The sequence below is a fragment of the Trematomus bernacchii genome, unplaced genomic scaffold (assembly GCF_902827165.1).
Source record: "Trematomus bernacchii unplaced genomic scaffold, fTreBer1.1, whole genome shotgun sequence".
Lineage (NCBI taxonomy): Eukaryota > Metazoa > Chordata > Actinopteri > Perciformes > Nototheniidae > Trematomus > Trematomus bernacchii.
This window is the reverse complement of record NW_022987884.1, coordinates 102,533-115,404: the sequence shown is the minus strand read 5'-3', so window position 1 is coordinate 115,404 and position 12,872 is coordinate 102,533. Positions and strand designations below refer to the sequence as shown.

The following is a 12,872-nucleotide window of genomic DNA, read 5'->3' as shown; positions in this document are numbered from 1 at the left end:
CTGGGTTTTGGTTCGTTCAGTGATGCTGTCTGAAGTGATTGAGACAATCTTTTACCTGGCACATTTTTACTGAGATAAGTGCAAGACATTTAACAAAAACATCTTTGAGGTTTTCACGTCAGTCAGTAATGATCAGAAACCAGATGTTCTTTGAGGTCTGTCCAGTGAAACCACTCCCACGCTGTGTCCCCCCCCCCCTCCACATATTGTCAGATAGTAAGGTCCCTGTCATGAGCTCTGGCCGTGACTCCAGCTCAGGTGTAGCAGGTGAAACACAACTGTTGTCTGACATTTGTTTCACATTTGACACAGGTTTCTGTTGTTGGATGTATAGTTGTTGAATAATGCTTTATCTGTGCTCATCTTTAACATAATGTTCTAAATCTTTAACAACAGGAGGATCATGGTTAACTCTACGGAAGCTTCCTATTTTATACTGACTGCATACTCTGACACCGGGGTTTTTAAATACCTATATTTCCTGATCATTCTGGCTTTGTATATTTGTATTATAGGTGCCAATATGTTGCTGATTGTGGTTATCTGTGTGAACAGGAGCTTACATGAACCTATGTACCTTTTTCTGTGCAGCCTGTTTGTAAATGAACTGTATGGTAGTACAGGGTTGTTTCCATTCCTTCTGGTTCAGATCCTCTCTGACATTCACACTGTTTCTGCTCCGCTCTGCTTCCTGCAGATTTTCTCTGTGTATACATATGCAAATGTACAGATTTATATTTTAGCCGTCATGTCTTATGACAGATATCTTGCTATCTGTTATCCTCTGCAATATAACACATATATGACATCTAACAAAGCTTCCTTTCTTATTACAGTGTCATGGTTTTTCCCTTTTCTTGCAATTGTTGTTATGATATTCCTGACTCTGTCTTTGCAGCTGTGTGGGAACATACTTAATATAGTTTACTGTGGGAATTACTCCATTGTTAAGCTGGCCTGCTCTGACACCAGGGTCAATAACATTTATGGACTCTTTTACACGGTCTTCTCCATCATCATTCCTCTGCTTCTAATCCTCTACACGTACATGAGGATCCTCAGAGTGTGTTTCTCTGGCTCCAAACAGACCAGACAGAAAGCTCTCAGTACCTGCACACCTCACCTCGCTTCCTTGCTTAACTTCTTTTTTGGAGCTTTTTTCCAGATATTACAGAGCAGGTTTGATATGAGCAGTGTTCCCAACATTCTGTGCGTTTTATTATCCCTGTACTTTCTAACATGCCAGCCTCTCTTTACCCCAGTCCTGTACGGGCTGAAGATGTCTAAAATCCGCATCATATGTAAGCGTCTGTTGTACGGAGAAGTGTAGGTCATCAAGAGATTGCAGAGAAAGAGAATGAAAGGACCCTGACTTCAGCAGTATTAACTCTAATGACGTGTCTAGTTCACTGTGTGCAGAGGAAGGAAATGAAACGTGCAGCTGTACATGTGCTGAGCTTGATGCTGCTCTCTCTTTCTGTTTCTTATCTTGCTTTTCACTTTTCATATCAGCCTCAGTGATTTTAGGAGAACCCTGAAAGGTCCATGAGTCAGGACGTTAGGAGTGAAACTGAAGTTAATGCTGAATGAAGCTTCTCGCTGTGAACAGACACAGAGCAGCTTCATATCAACTATGTTCCCAATATGTTGACAGTATTTTCACCATTGTATTCTATCACATGTAATGTGTCCCAAATATACATCCTGTGTACAAATCAGCTGTTAGCTTTCACATCACCTGTGACCTTATGAGTATAAATCAATGCAGCGTTGTACTACACTGAATAAATAACACACACACAGCGGTTTGTATTGTCTTTTTCATGTCATGCCAAGTAATGGTTCTGATCCTTTACGGGAAGCACAACATTTACCTGTCATGAAGTATTTTTGTACTTTATTGAATTTTTACTTTTACAAAAGTAAAGGATCTTCTTCCAGCTTTAATGAATCTAAAGCGACTCCCACTGAGAGCTTCTGCAGGCTGTAATACCTGTTGAAACATCAGTCATTTAACATTACAAAGAAATCAAAGGCAGTAGCTGTGCCAAAATAAATAGAAGCCTGGAAGTCATGATCTATGATTATAGAGTCAGTTTGAGGTGCCCCAATACATTTCACATGATTTGCAGGTATTTTGTCTAAAATATGATGCTGTCCTTTTCAAATACTATGAATTGGATTTACCCTTACTTTCAACCCCATTCATTTGTAATTTGGGTAACACTTTATATTAAGGTACACAAATTCACCATCAACTAGTTGTTAATTAACATGCGTATTAGCAGTATATTGGCTCTTTATTAGTCATTATAAAACACTTATTAATGCCTTATTCTACATGACCATATTCTACAAGTAATAAGCCATTAGTTGAGAGTTTTTCCTCAATAACCCTCTAATTAGAGCTTATTTATTGCAAGTAAGGAAGTTGTGGTACATGAGTTTTGGTCTTAATATGCTCTGCTCAATATGGGCCTAATAAGGCAGTAGTAACACAAGAATAGTAATACTCCCATAATAACACTTAACAAATATGATCTATTCTCATGTACCAAGACATGAAACTATAAGTGTTAACCTGTTAAGCCCGAGAGACCCCGGTACCGGGGCACTGCCGCAACATCTTGCAGGAAACAGTGTCTGAGGGCATGTTCATTTAATAAACAATGAATGTTTTATATCCATGTAACGGGAAGAAACTCATCTAACTGATCATTTTTTTTTTTTTTTCAAAATAAAACCCACAATGCTAACGCTGAGCCTCTGAATTAGCAACGAGCGAAAAATGCTAACAGATTACTGCACCGAAAATCACTCACAAAACCTTATTATTTATCTCTTCTCCACATCCATGACATCGTTTCACATCGTGAGGTGACACAGAATCGAAGGGTACCCTCAAAATCACTCAATTATACGAAATCGCGATGTTATAAACAAAAACAGACATCAAAACATGTGGCGCTAGGTAGCTAAAAATGCTAACATGGTTACCTTGTCTCTGTAGTCTGCTCAAAAGTGGTCTTCAATGGCATTAAAACGATAAAAACGCTGCTGAAGTTAATCCATAGGTTAATCCAATGTGTCTGTGTCCCTTTGAAATGATTTCTGATAATCCATAAGCAATAAGACTGCTTTTCCGTTTCTAGATGTCAGAGCGAGAGATAGCTTCACTCTCATGCAAAACTACATGCGCAAAGACCCCACCTTTTTGTTTTACAACGTGTGTGTGTGGGGGAATCCCCCTTCGATTCTATTGGCACTAACGGTCAGAAAGAGGTGTCAACCATCAAAATCGACAAAGGGGGGCCAGAGATATGGAAAAAAAACCATTTCCACCCAAATCACCTCAGAGGTGGAGTGGTTTTGGCTAAATCTCTCTAAAAAGATCAAATGTCACTTGTTTTGCATCAATCTTGATACAGGGTACTTATTATATGTTGTACTTTGGATTCCTACAGCTTTTAGTCTACTAACCCATCATCCAAGGGTAGTTTTCACTATAAGTAAAAAAGAATTTTTGGACGGACACTATAATTTACAGTTTTTTACTATGTAAAATCTGAATTTTCTTTAAAATAGAAAACATCTATATTGTTCTGACTTTTCTAAATCCAACTCACAGGTTTATCATTACTTTGAGAAAAAAGATTATTAATTTACCCCTTTTAGAAGGAAAGATATGGTCATTTGTTCTGGGAATGTCATTTTAGAGCCTGAGACCTGAAAAACAGGCTCAGGGCTTAAGAGGTTAATTGTGTCTAAATAACTCAAAATTAGGTATTTATATCTAAGAATATGTTTTGGGGTATTGACAGTTCAGCTACCAATAGCAAGGTGATATTGACCTGTATGTTTCATATTTGCACATTTATATTTTTGTAAAATGTGTACTGAAGGTTAGACAGGAAACCGGGTACAGGAAGTAGGAGAAAGTGAACTGAATAGCATGGCAGTAGACATCCATGAGTAGACTGCTACTAATTGTCCCTTTGCAACCTGAAGAGTAAAAGGGTCAAGTCCGTCAGAAAGCAATGACTGCAAGTGTAAGTGTAAGCCTTACACTTACACTGTAAGGATTAGTAACATGTATTGTGTTTATGCGATGACATTTGGAGATGTTTAAACTCAATGAGAAAATGCGTTAGCATTCGCGCTAGCGTTAGCATACACGCTAGTGTTAGCCATACTAGCCTGTATACATGCTTATTGCACAGCTAGCATTAGCTATATTCACCTTGTTTACACTTAGCGGTCCTATGTGTTAATCTGTGTATGTTACACTTGCATGTATGAGATCATTAAGTGCCTTGTAACTTATTTTTTATAGTTTCACTCCGTTTGAATGTCAGTGGACTGCAAATAAGTCAATAAAGGAGCATGGCTGCTCATTCCCTGGCTCTCAAAAGAGTTTGGCTGGCTCTTTAATCTATGTTCACACTGAGACAGTAAAACACATAGAGAGAACAGTGCACCTATTGTGTAAGTACATACAAGCAGGTCCCACAGTATGATTTTGGTATGTGTCTGAACCTCTCTTTAGTGGTTCATTATTAAAACAGATATTTCAACGTGGGCCTACTTTGTTCATGTACTCTTGAGGTTAATTTCAGTAGTTGTGTACTATCATGTATTTACAAAGTGTGAAGAGGAGGCAACTTTAGAATAGGGAACCTGTTCAGGTCAATTAGAGTCAAACTACTAGCTTATTGGTTATGAACAAGACTTCACTTTGAAATAGAGAAATATTCTTAGATAGAAATACCTAATTAGAGTCGAACTACTAGCTTATTGGTTATGAACAAGACTTCACTTTAAAATAGGGAACATATTCTTAGATATAAATACCTAATTTTGAGTTATTTAGACTTAATTAACACTTATAGTTTCATGTCTTGTTACAGTAGTAGTAATGATACCCCTTCCATCACATTAGTATGCATAAAAAGTGACAGGTCACATACCCCACTAATTATGCTTATGATCCCCTTTGATATGCTAATGAGCCCCTTTGTTCGAGGTGTTATCGCATGTAGGTGTGATATCACAGATAGGTGTGATATCCTTTGATGTGAGGGGTGAGGTGTTGTAACATGTAGGTGTGATATTCCCCATTGTAGTAGATCCTTTGTTGTCTAATCTAATTAGCCTTTGATGTCTGCCCCTTTGTTGTCTAATCTAATTAGCCCTTTGATGTCAGTCCTTTGATGTGAGGGGTGAGGTGTTGTAACATGTAGGTGTGATATTCCCCCTTGTAGTAGATCCTTTGTTGTCTAATCTAATTAGCCTTTGATGTCTGCCCCTTTGTTGTCTAATCTAATTAGCCCTTTGATGTGAGGGGTGAGGTGTTGTAACATGTAGGTGTGATATTCCCCCTTGTAGTAGATCCTTTGTTGTCTAATCTAATTAGCCTTTGATGTCTGCCCTTTGTTGTCTAATCTAATTACCCTTTGATGTCTGTCCTTTGATGTGAGGGTGGTGAGGTGTTGTAACATGTAGGTGTGATATCACACCGACGTGTTATAAGCCTTTGATGTCAATCTAATTAGCCCTTTGATGTATGTCCTTTGATCAGTGTTTGTAACTAGTATTAAGACAGTCTCTTTGAAGTTGTGTGAGACTGTCTCGCACCCCGTCCCCCTCTCACCTCTTCTGTCACCCCCCTTCCTTTAGCTGTGATGTCAGAAGATAGTGAGGGGTGGAGTTAGGTAAAAAAGAAATCCGTGCAAACTAGATAAAAAGCCAGTCATTTCCACTCACCAAGTCACCTAAACTTTCAAAAACGAAAATGGCAAAGAGACGCATCGATATGGGTTTAATCAGCGAGACGCCTGTGACAGTCGGGAGCGCCAGTCAAGAAACGGGTGCAGTATCTGTGCCGGGTTCAGACCCTCCGTCTGAGGCTCTTCATGAAAAATGGAGTCTGGATGTGTGAGACTGTCTCCCCTCACACCCCCCCTCCCACCCCTCCCCTCCCCCAGCCGGTCACCTCCTGATTTTGCTATCAGCCATTCATTCTCATTCACTAAGTCACCTAAAAAATTAGATTAGTTTTTAATATGATTTGTGTTAACTATGGATGTTCTCTTAAGTTGTAAGGCTTGTGAACTAATGTTTAATTACTTTACTAACTACAAGGGACTCTCTTTTTGAAAAGAGGGTAATACTAATTTAAAAAGATGTTAATGACCCCCTGATATTGTATTTGTAATGTTTAATTACTTCACACAACTTTAAAAGCCCCTATGAAGTTGTTGTTAACTAAGGATGTTCTTTTGAAAATGTATGGCTTGTGAACTGGATGTTTAATTACTTTAACTACAACGAAGTCTCTTTAAAGAGGGTAATAATAATTTAAAGATCTTAATGACCCCTTGATCTTGTCTTTTTATTGTTTAATTACTTTATTAACTATAAGGAAGATTTACTGGTGTGCTTCCCTAGATTATGTAAATAGTCTACGTGCCATGTTAGGGGGACATTACGGAACTTAGGAGTCCGCCCTTGGAGGCTTGGAGAGCGGATAAAGAGAGGTGTATTTACTGGTGTTGAGCCCTGGATGATGTAAATAGTCCAAGGGCCATGGTAGGGGGGCATTACGGAACTCAGGAGTCTGCCCTTTGAGGCGTTGTTAACATTAATGCTTTTTGCTTTTGTTTTTGTTACTAAGATACTTTTTAGATACACTTTCGAAGTGAGCAACACTTTACAACTGGTAGAAAGTTAAGTACTTTGTATGGAATTGGGTTTTCTTTAGAGCTGTTTTCAGTGAGACAATGCAGTTTTTGATCATTTTAAGTTTCAAGTTTCAAGGCTTTATGGCGTATGCCCATTAGCTACAGTGTAGATATGTCAATGAAAAACATAGGTCACAGGCTCCTCCAACAGTGCAACAAATATATATATATATATATATATATATATATATATATATATATATAGAGCACATAAAACAGATAAAATACTGCAATAGAATGTTTTGATATGACAGATTTGTGCGTAATTCACGTTTATGTATGGAAAACTTTATAACTTGGTAAAATATTCATTCATTTGTAATGAATTACTTGACTAACATTACTTTTTTTTTTAAATATATGTTTTTAGATGCTTTACTTTTGATTTCTTTCATGTTATTTTAACACAACATTACTCTTTTCATATTTTTCAACATACTGTGATATTTGTTTTTTCTCTCCTTTTTCCATTATATTTTTGAATATACAGACACTCAACGCAATAAGTCCCACCCCAATCAGCAAATCATCCAAAACTAAGCACCCCCACTAAGACGACCAGATTTTCTTTAAGACTGTGACTCTTAAAGGCACTTTGGGATTTTAGTAAGACAATCCAGTTTTCTGGAAATAACTTAAATGATTTTAGTTTTTTCTCCTACAAAGATACTTATAGTTACACTTTAATGGATACAAAACTTTATAACTTGCTAAAATATTCATTAATTTGTAATGAATTGAGATTCTTAAAGAATCAAACTCTAAATGGAGAGTTTGTGATTTTAACACTGTTTCGATGAAACAATGCAGTTTTGATAACTTCACTTGACTAACATTACTTTTTTAAATATATGTTTTGTTAGATGACTTTTCTGATTTTTGCTTTTTTCTTCCTTGCTTTTGTTTGTGTTACTAAGATACTTTTAGATACACTTTGAAGTGTGCAACACTTTACAACTGATAGAATAGTACTTTGTAAGGAATTCGTTTTCTTGGTAGAATATAAAGTACTTTGTAAGGAATTGGGTTTCTTAACAATCCTGCTCCACCATTAAATCACTTAATCTGCTACTTCCAGGCAAAGCTTTAAAACTTGTATCGTGTATTAAGTCATGTCTTGGCAAAAATGAGAGTCCTGGGTGCTTTAAAACATTTCTTAGAACATTTTGATATATTCAAACACATAATGAACTGCAAGGACTCTGGCTCACTGCTGCATCAAATTTATTTTACACTGTTGTGAGGACAAGACTGTGAGACTCTCAGACCCTTTGTTGTCAATCTAATTAGCCTTGATCTATAAAAAAGTCACCTACTACTTTTATTTGTCCTCTCTAAATTAGATTTAGGGTTTTTTAAATTCTGAAAAGGCGTGTTGTGAGGGGGAAAAAACAGGATGCTTCATTCTGCTCAAGAAATTAGCCATAGGGCTCTTTGAGGTACTTACACTGTAGAGGGAGTTCAGTGGAAACACTTCAAAGAGGGGGCCTTCTGGTGGATTTGTGCAAAAATGGCTAAAAGAGCCCAAACTTTGAAAATATCAATTTTTGCAATGGAAGGTGCTTTAACCTTGCTTTCTTTCCAATGGTGCCCAATAGAAAAACGAGTCAATGTAGGGACCCTTCACTGATCTATGGGTCCTGGAACTTTCCCCCCAAGGGAGTGTTTATCAGCATCAATGCGGAAGAAGCAAACCCATTTTACACCTTGGCTATCCAAAGGTTGGACAGTCACTTTCTCCGTCTTTGCACATTGCCACCTTGGTTTTGGAGCGTCACCCTCGTGGTTCTTGGCTGCCACCATCTGGGTTTTGGTTCGTTCAGTGATGCTGTCTGAAGTGATTGAGACAATCTTTTACCTGGCACATTTTTACTGAGATAAGTGCAAGACATTTAACAAAAACATCTTTGAGGTTTTCACGTCAGTCAGTAATGATTAGAAACCAGATGTTCTTTGAGGTCTGTCCAGTGAAACCACTCCCACGCTGTGTCCCCCCCCCTTCTCCACATATTGTCAGATAGTAAGGTCCCTGTCATGAGCTCTGGCCGTGACTCCAGCTCAGGTGTAGCAGGTGAAACACAACTGTTGTCTGACATTTGTTTCACATTTGACACAGGTTTCTGTTGTTGGATGTATAGTTGTTGAATAATGCTTTATCTGTGCTCATCTTTAACATAATGTTCTAAATCTTTAACAACAGGAGGATCATGGTTAACTCTACGGAAGCTTCCTATTTTATACTGACTGCATACTCTGACACCGGGGTTTTTAAATACCTATATTTCCTGATCATTCTGGCTTTGTATATTTGTATTATAGGTGCCAATATGTTGCTGATTGTGGTTATCTGTGTGAACAGGAGCTTACATGAACCTATGTACCTTTTTCTGTGCAGCCTGTTTGTAAATGAACTGTATGGTAGTACAGGGTTGTTTCCATTCCTTCTGGTTCAGATCCTCTCTGACATTCACACTGTTTCTGCTCCGCTCTGCTTCCTGCAGATTTTCTCTGTGTATACATATGCAAATGTACAGATTTATATTTTAGCCGTCATGTCTTATGACAGATATCTTGCTATCTGTTATCCTCTGCAATATAACACATATATGACATCTAACAAAGCTTCCTTTCTTATTACAGTGTCATGGTTTTTCCCTTTTCTTGCAATTGTTGTTATGATATTCCTGACTCTGTCTTTGCAGCTGTGTGGGAACATACTTAATATAGTTTACTGTGGGAATTACTCCATTGTTAAGCTGGCCTGCTCTGACACCAGGGTCAATAACATTTATGGACTCTTTTACACGGTCTTCTCCATCATCATTCCTCTGCTTTTAATCCTCTACACGTACATGAGGATCCTCAGAGTGTGTTTCTCTGGCTCCAAACAGACCAGACAGAAAGCTCTCAGTACCTGCACACCTCACCTCGCTTCCTTGCTTAACTTCTTTTTTGGAGCTTTTTTCCAGATATTACAGAGCAGGTTTGATATGAGCAGTGTTCCCAACATTCTGTGCGTTTTATTATCCCTGTACTTTCTAACATGCCAGCCTCTCTTTACCCCAGTCCTGTACGGGCTGAAGATGTCTAAAATCCGCATCATATGTAAGCGTCTGTTGTACGGAGAAGTGTAGGTCATCAAGAGATTGCAGAGAAAGAGAATGAAAGGACCCTGACTTCAGCAGTATTAACTCTAATGACGTGTCTAGTTCACTGTGTGCAGAGGAAGGAAATGAAACGTGCAGCTGTACATGTGCTGAGCTTGATGCTGCTCTCTCTTTCTGTTTCTTATCTTGCTTTTCACTTTTCATATCAGCCTCAGTGATTTTAGGAGAACCCTGAAAGGTCCATGAGTCAGGACGTTAGGAGTGAAGCTGAAGTTAAAGCTGAATGAAGCTTCTCGCTGTGAACAGACACAGAGCAGCTTCATATCAACTATGTTCCCAATATGTTGACAGTATTTTCACCATTGTATTCTATCACATGTAATGTGTCCCAAATATACATCCTGTGTACAAATCAGCTGTTAGCTTTCACATCACCTGTGACCTTATGAGTATAAATCAATGCAGCGTTGTACTACACTGAATAAATAACACACACACAGCGGTTTGTATTGTCTTTTTCATGTCATGCAAAGTAATGGTTCTGATCCTTACGGGATGCACAACATTTACCTGTCATGAAGTATTTTTGTACTTTATTGAATTTTTACTTTTACAAAAGTAAAGGATCTTCTTCCAGCTTTAATGAATCTAAAGCGACTCCCACTGAGAGCTTCTGCAGGCTGTAATACCTGTTGAAACATCAGTCATTTAACATTACAAAGAAATCAAAGGCAGTAGCTGTGCCAAAATAAATAGAAGCCTGGAAGTCATGATCTATGATTATAGAGGCAGTTTGAGGTGCCCCAATACATTTCACATGATTTGCAGGTATTTTGTCTAAAATATGATGCTGTCCTTTTCAAATACTATAAATTGGATTTACCCTTACTTTCAACCCCATTCATTTGTAATTTGGGTAACACTTTATATTAAGGTACACAAATTCACCATCAACTAGTTGTGAATTAACATGCGTATTAGCAGTATATTGGCTCTTTATTAGTCATTATAAAACACTTATTAATGCCTTATTCTACATGACCATATTCTACAAGTAATAAGCCATTAGTTGAGAGTTTTTCCTCAATAACCCTCTAATTAGAGCTTATTTATTGCAAGTAAGGAAGTTGTGGTACATGAGTTTTGGTCTTAATATGCTCTGCTCAATATGGGCCTAATAAGGCAGTAGTAACACAAGAATAGTAATACTCCCATAATAACACTTAACAAATATGATCTATTCTCATGTACCAAGACATGAAACTCTAAGTGTTAACCTGTTAAGCCCGAGAGACCCCGGTACCGGGGCACTGCCGCAACATCTTGCAGGAAACAGTGTCTGAGGGCATGTTCATTTAATAAACAATGAATGTTTTATATCCATGTAACGGGAAGAAACTCATCTAACTGATAATTTTTTTTTTTTTTTAAATAAAACCCACAATGCTAACGCTGAGCGAAAAATGCTAACAGATTACTGCACCGAAAATCACTCACAAAACCTTATTATTTATCTTTTCACCACATCCATGACATCGTCTCACATCGTGAGGTGACACAGAATCGAAGGGTACCCTCATTATCACTCAATTATACGAAATTGCGATGTTATAAACAAAAACAGACATCAAAACATGTGGCGCTAGGTAGCTAAAAATGCTAACATGGTTACCTTGTCTCTGTAGTCTGCTCAAAAGTGGTCTTCAATGGCATTAAAACGATAAAAACGCTGCTGAAGTTAATCCATAGGTTAATCCAATGTGTCTGTGTCCCTTTGAAATGATTTCTGATAATCCATGATCAATAAGCCTGCTTTTCCGTTTCTAGATGTCAGAGCGAGAGATAGCTTCACTCTCATGCAAAACTACATGCGCAAAGCCCCCACCTTTTTGTTTTACAACGTGTGTGTGGGGGGGAATCCCCCTTCGATTCTATTGGCTCTAACGGTCAGAAAGAGGTGTCAACCATCAAAATCGACAAAGGGGGGCCAGAGATATGGAAAAAAAACCATTTCCACCCAAATCACCTCAGAGGTGGAGTTTGTTTGGCTAAACCTCTCTAAAAAGGTCAAATGTCACTTGTTTTTGCATCAATCTTGATACAGGGTACTTATTATATGTTGTACTTTGGATTCCTAAAGCTTTTAGTCTACTAACCCATCATCCAAGGGTAGTTTTCACTATAAGTAAAAAATAATCTTTGGACGGACACTATAATTTACAGTTTTTTACTATGTACATTCTTAATTTTCTTTAAAATAAAAAACATCTATATTGTTCTGACTTTTCTAAATCCAACTCACAGGTTTATCATTACTTTGAGAAAAAAGATTATTAATTTAACCCTTTTAGAAGGGAAGATATGGTCATTTGTTCTGGGAATGTCATTTTCGAGACCTGAAAAACAGGCTCAGGGCTTAACAGGTTAATATGGGCCTAATAAGGCAGTAGTAACACAAGAATAGTAATACTCCCATAATAACACTTAACAAATATAATCTATTCTCATGTACCAAGACATGAAACTATAAGTGTTAATTGTGTCTAAATAATTCAAAATTAGGTATTTATATCTAAGAATATGTTTTGGGGTATTGACAGTTCAGCTACCAATAGCAAGGTGATATTGACCTGTATGTTTCATATTTGCACATTTATATTTTTGTAAAATGTGTACTGAAGGTTAGACAGGAAACCGGGTACAGGAAGTAGGAGAAAGTGAACTGAATAGCATGGCAGTAGACATCCATGAGTAGACTGCTACTAATTGTCCCTATGCAACCCTGTCTCCTAAAAATTACGTTCCCACAGAACTAAACTGCATTCTCAATTACGTTTAGCTAGAAACGTATTTTCTCCCACATTTCTCCCACACGCGAGCTAAACAAAAGTTACAAGGGTTTCAGAGGAAATAATGGACATGTATGTGAGTACATCCAAAAGGACAAAAGTGCTGATTTACATTACAGGTGATTAACACCGAACACACCCTAAATTAATCCCTAAATGATAAGGTCTTCTTAACT

At 37.7% G+C, this 12,872-nt stretch overlaps 2 protein-coding genes across 2 annotated transcripts; both read left to right on the top strand.

Annotated features, from left to right (window-relative positions):
• Positions 1 to 403: 403 nt before the first annotated feature.
• Positions 404 to 1,785, top strand: LOC117469721 (olfactory receptor 1P1-like). The gene has a single exon (XM_034114207.1). The coding sequence runs from the start codon at positions 404 to 406 to the stop codon at positions 1,328 to 1,330; it is 927 nt and encodes a 308-aa protein (XP_033970098.1). The 3' UTR covers positions 1,331 to 1,785.
• A 7,162-nt stretch (positions 1,786 to 8,947) lies between these two features.
• Positions 8,948 to 10,329, top strand: LOC117469719 (olfactory receptor 1P1-like). The gene has a single exon (XM_034114205.1). The coding sequence runs from the start codon at positions 8,948 to 8,950 to the stop codon at positions 9,872 to 9,874; it is 927 nt and encodes a 308-aa protein (XP_033970096.1). The 3' UTR covers positions 9,875 to 10,329.
• The last annotated feature ends 2,543 nt before the right edge of the window (positions 10,330 to 12,872 follow it).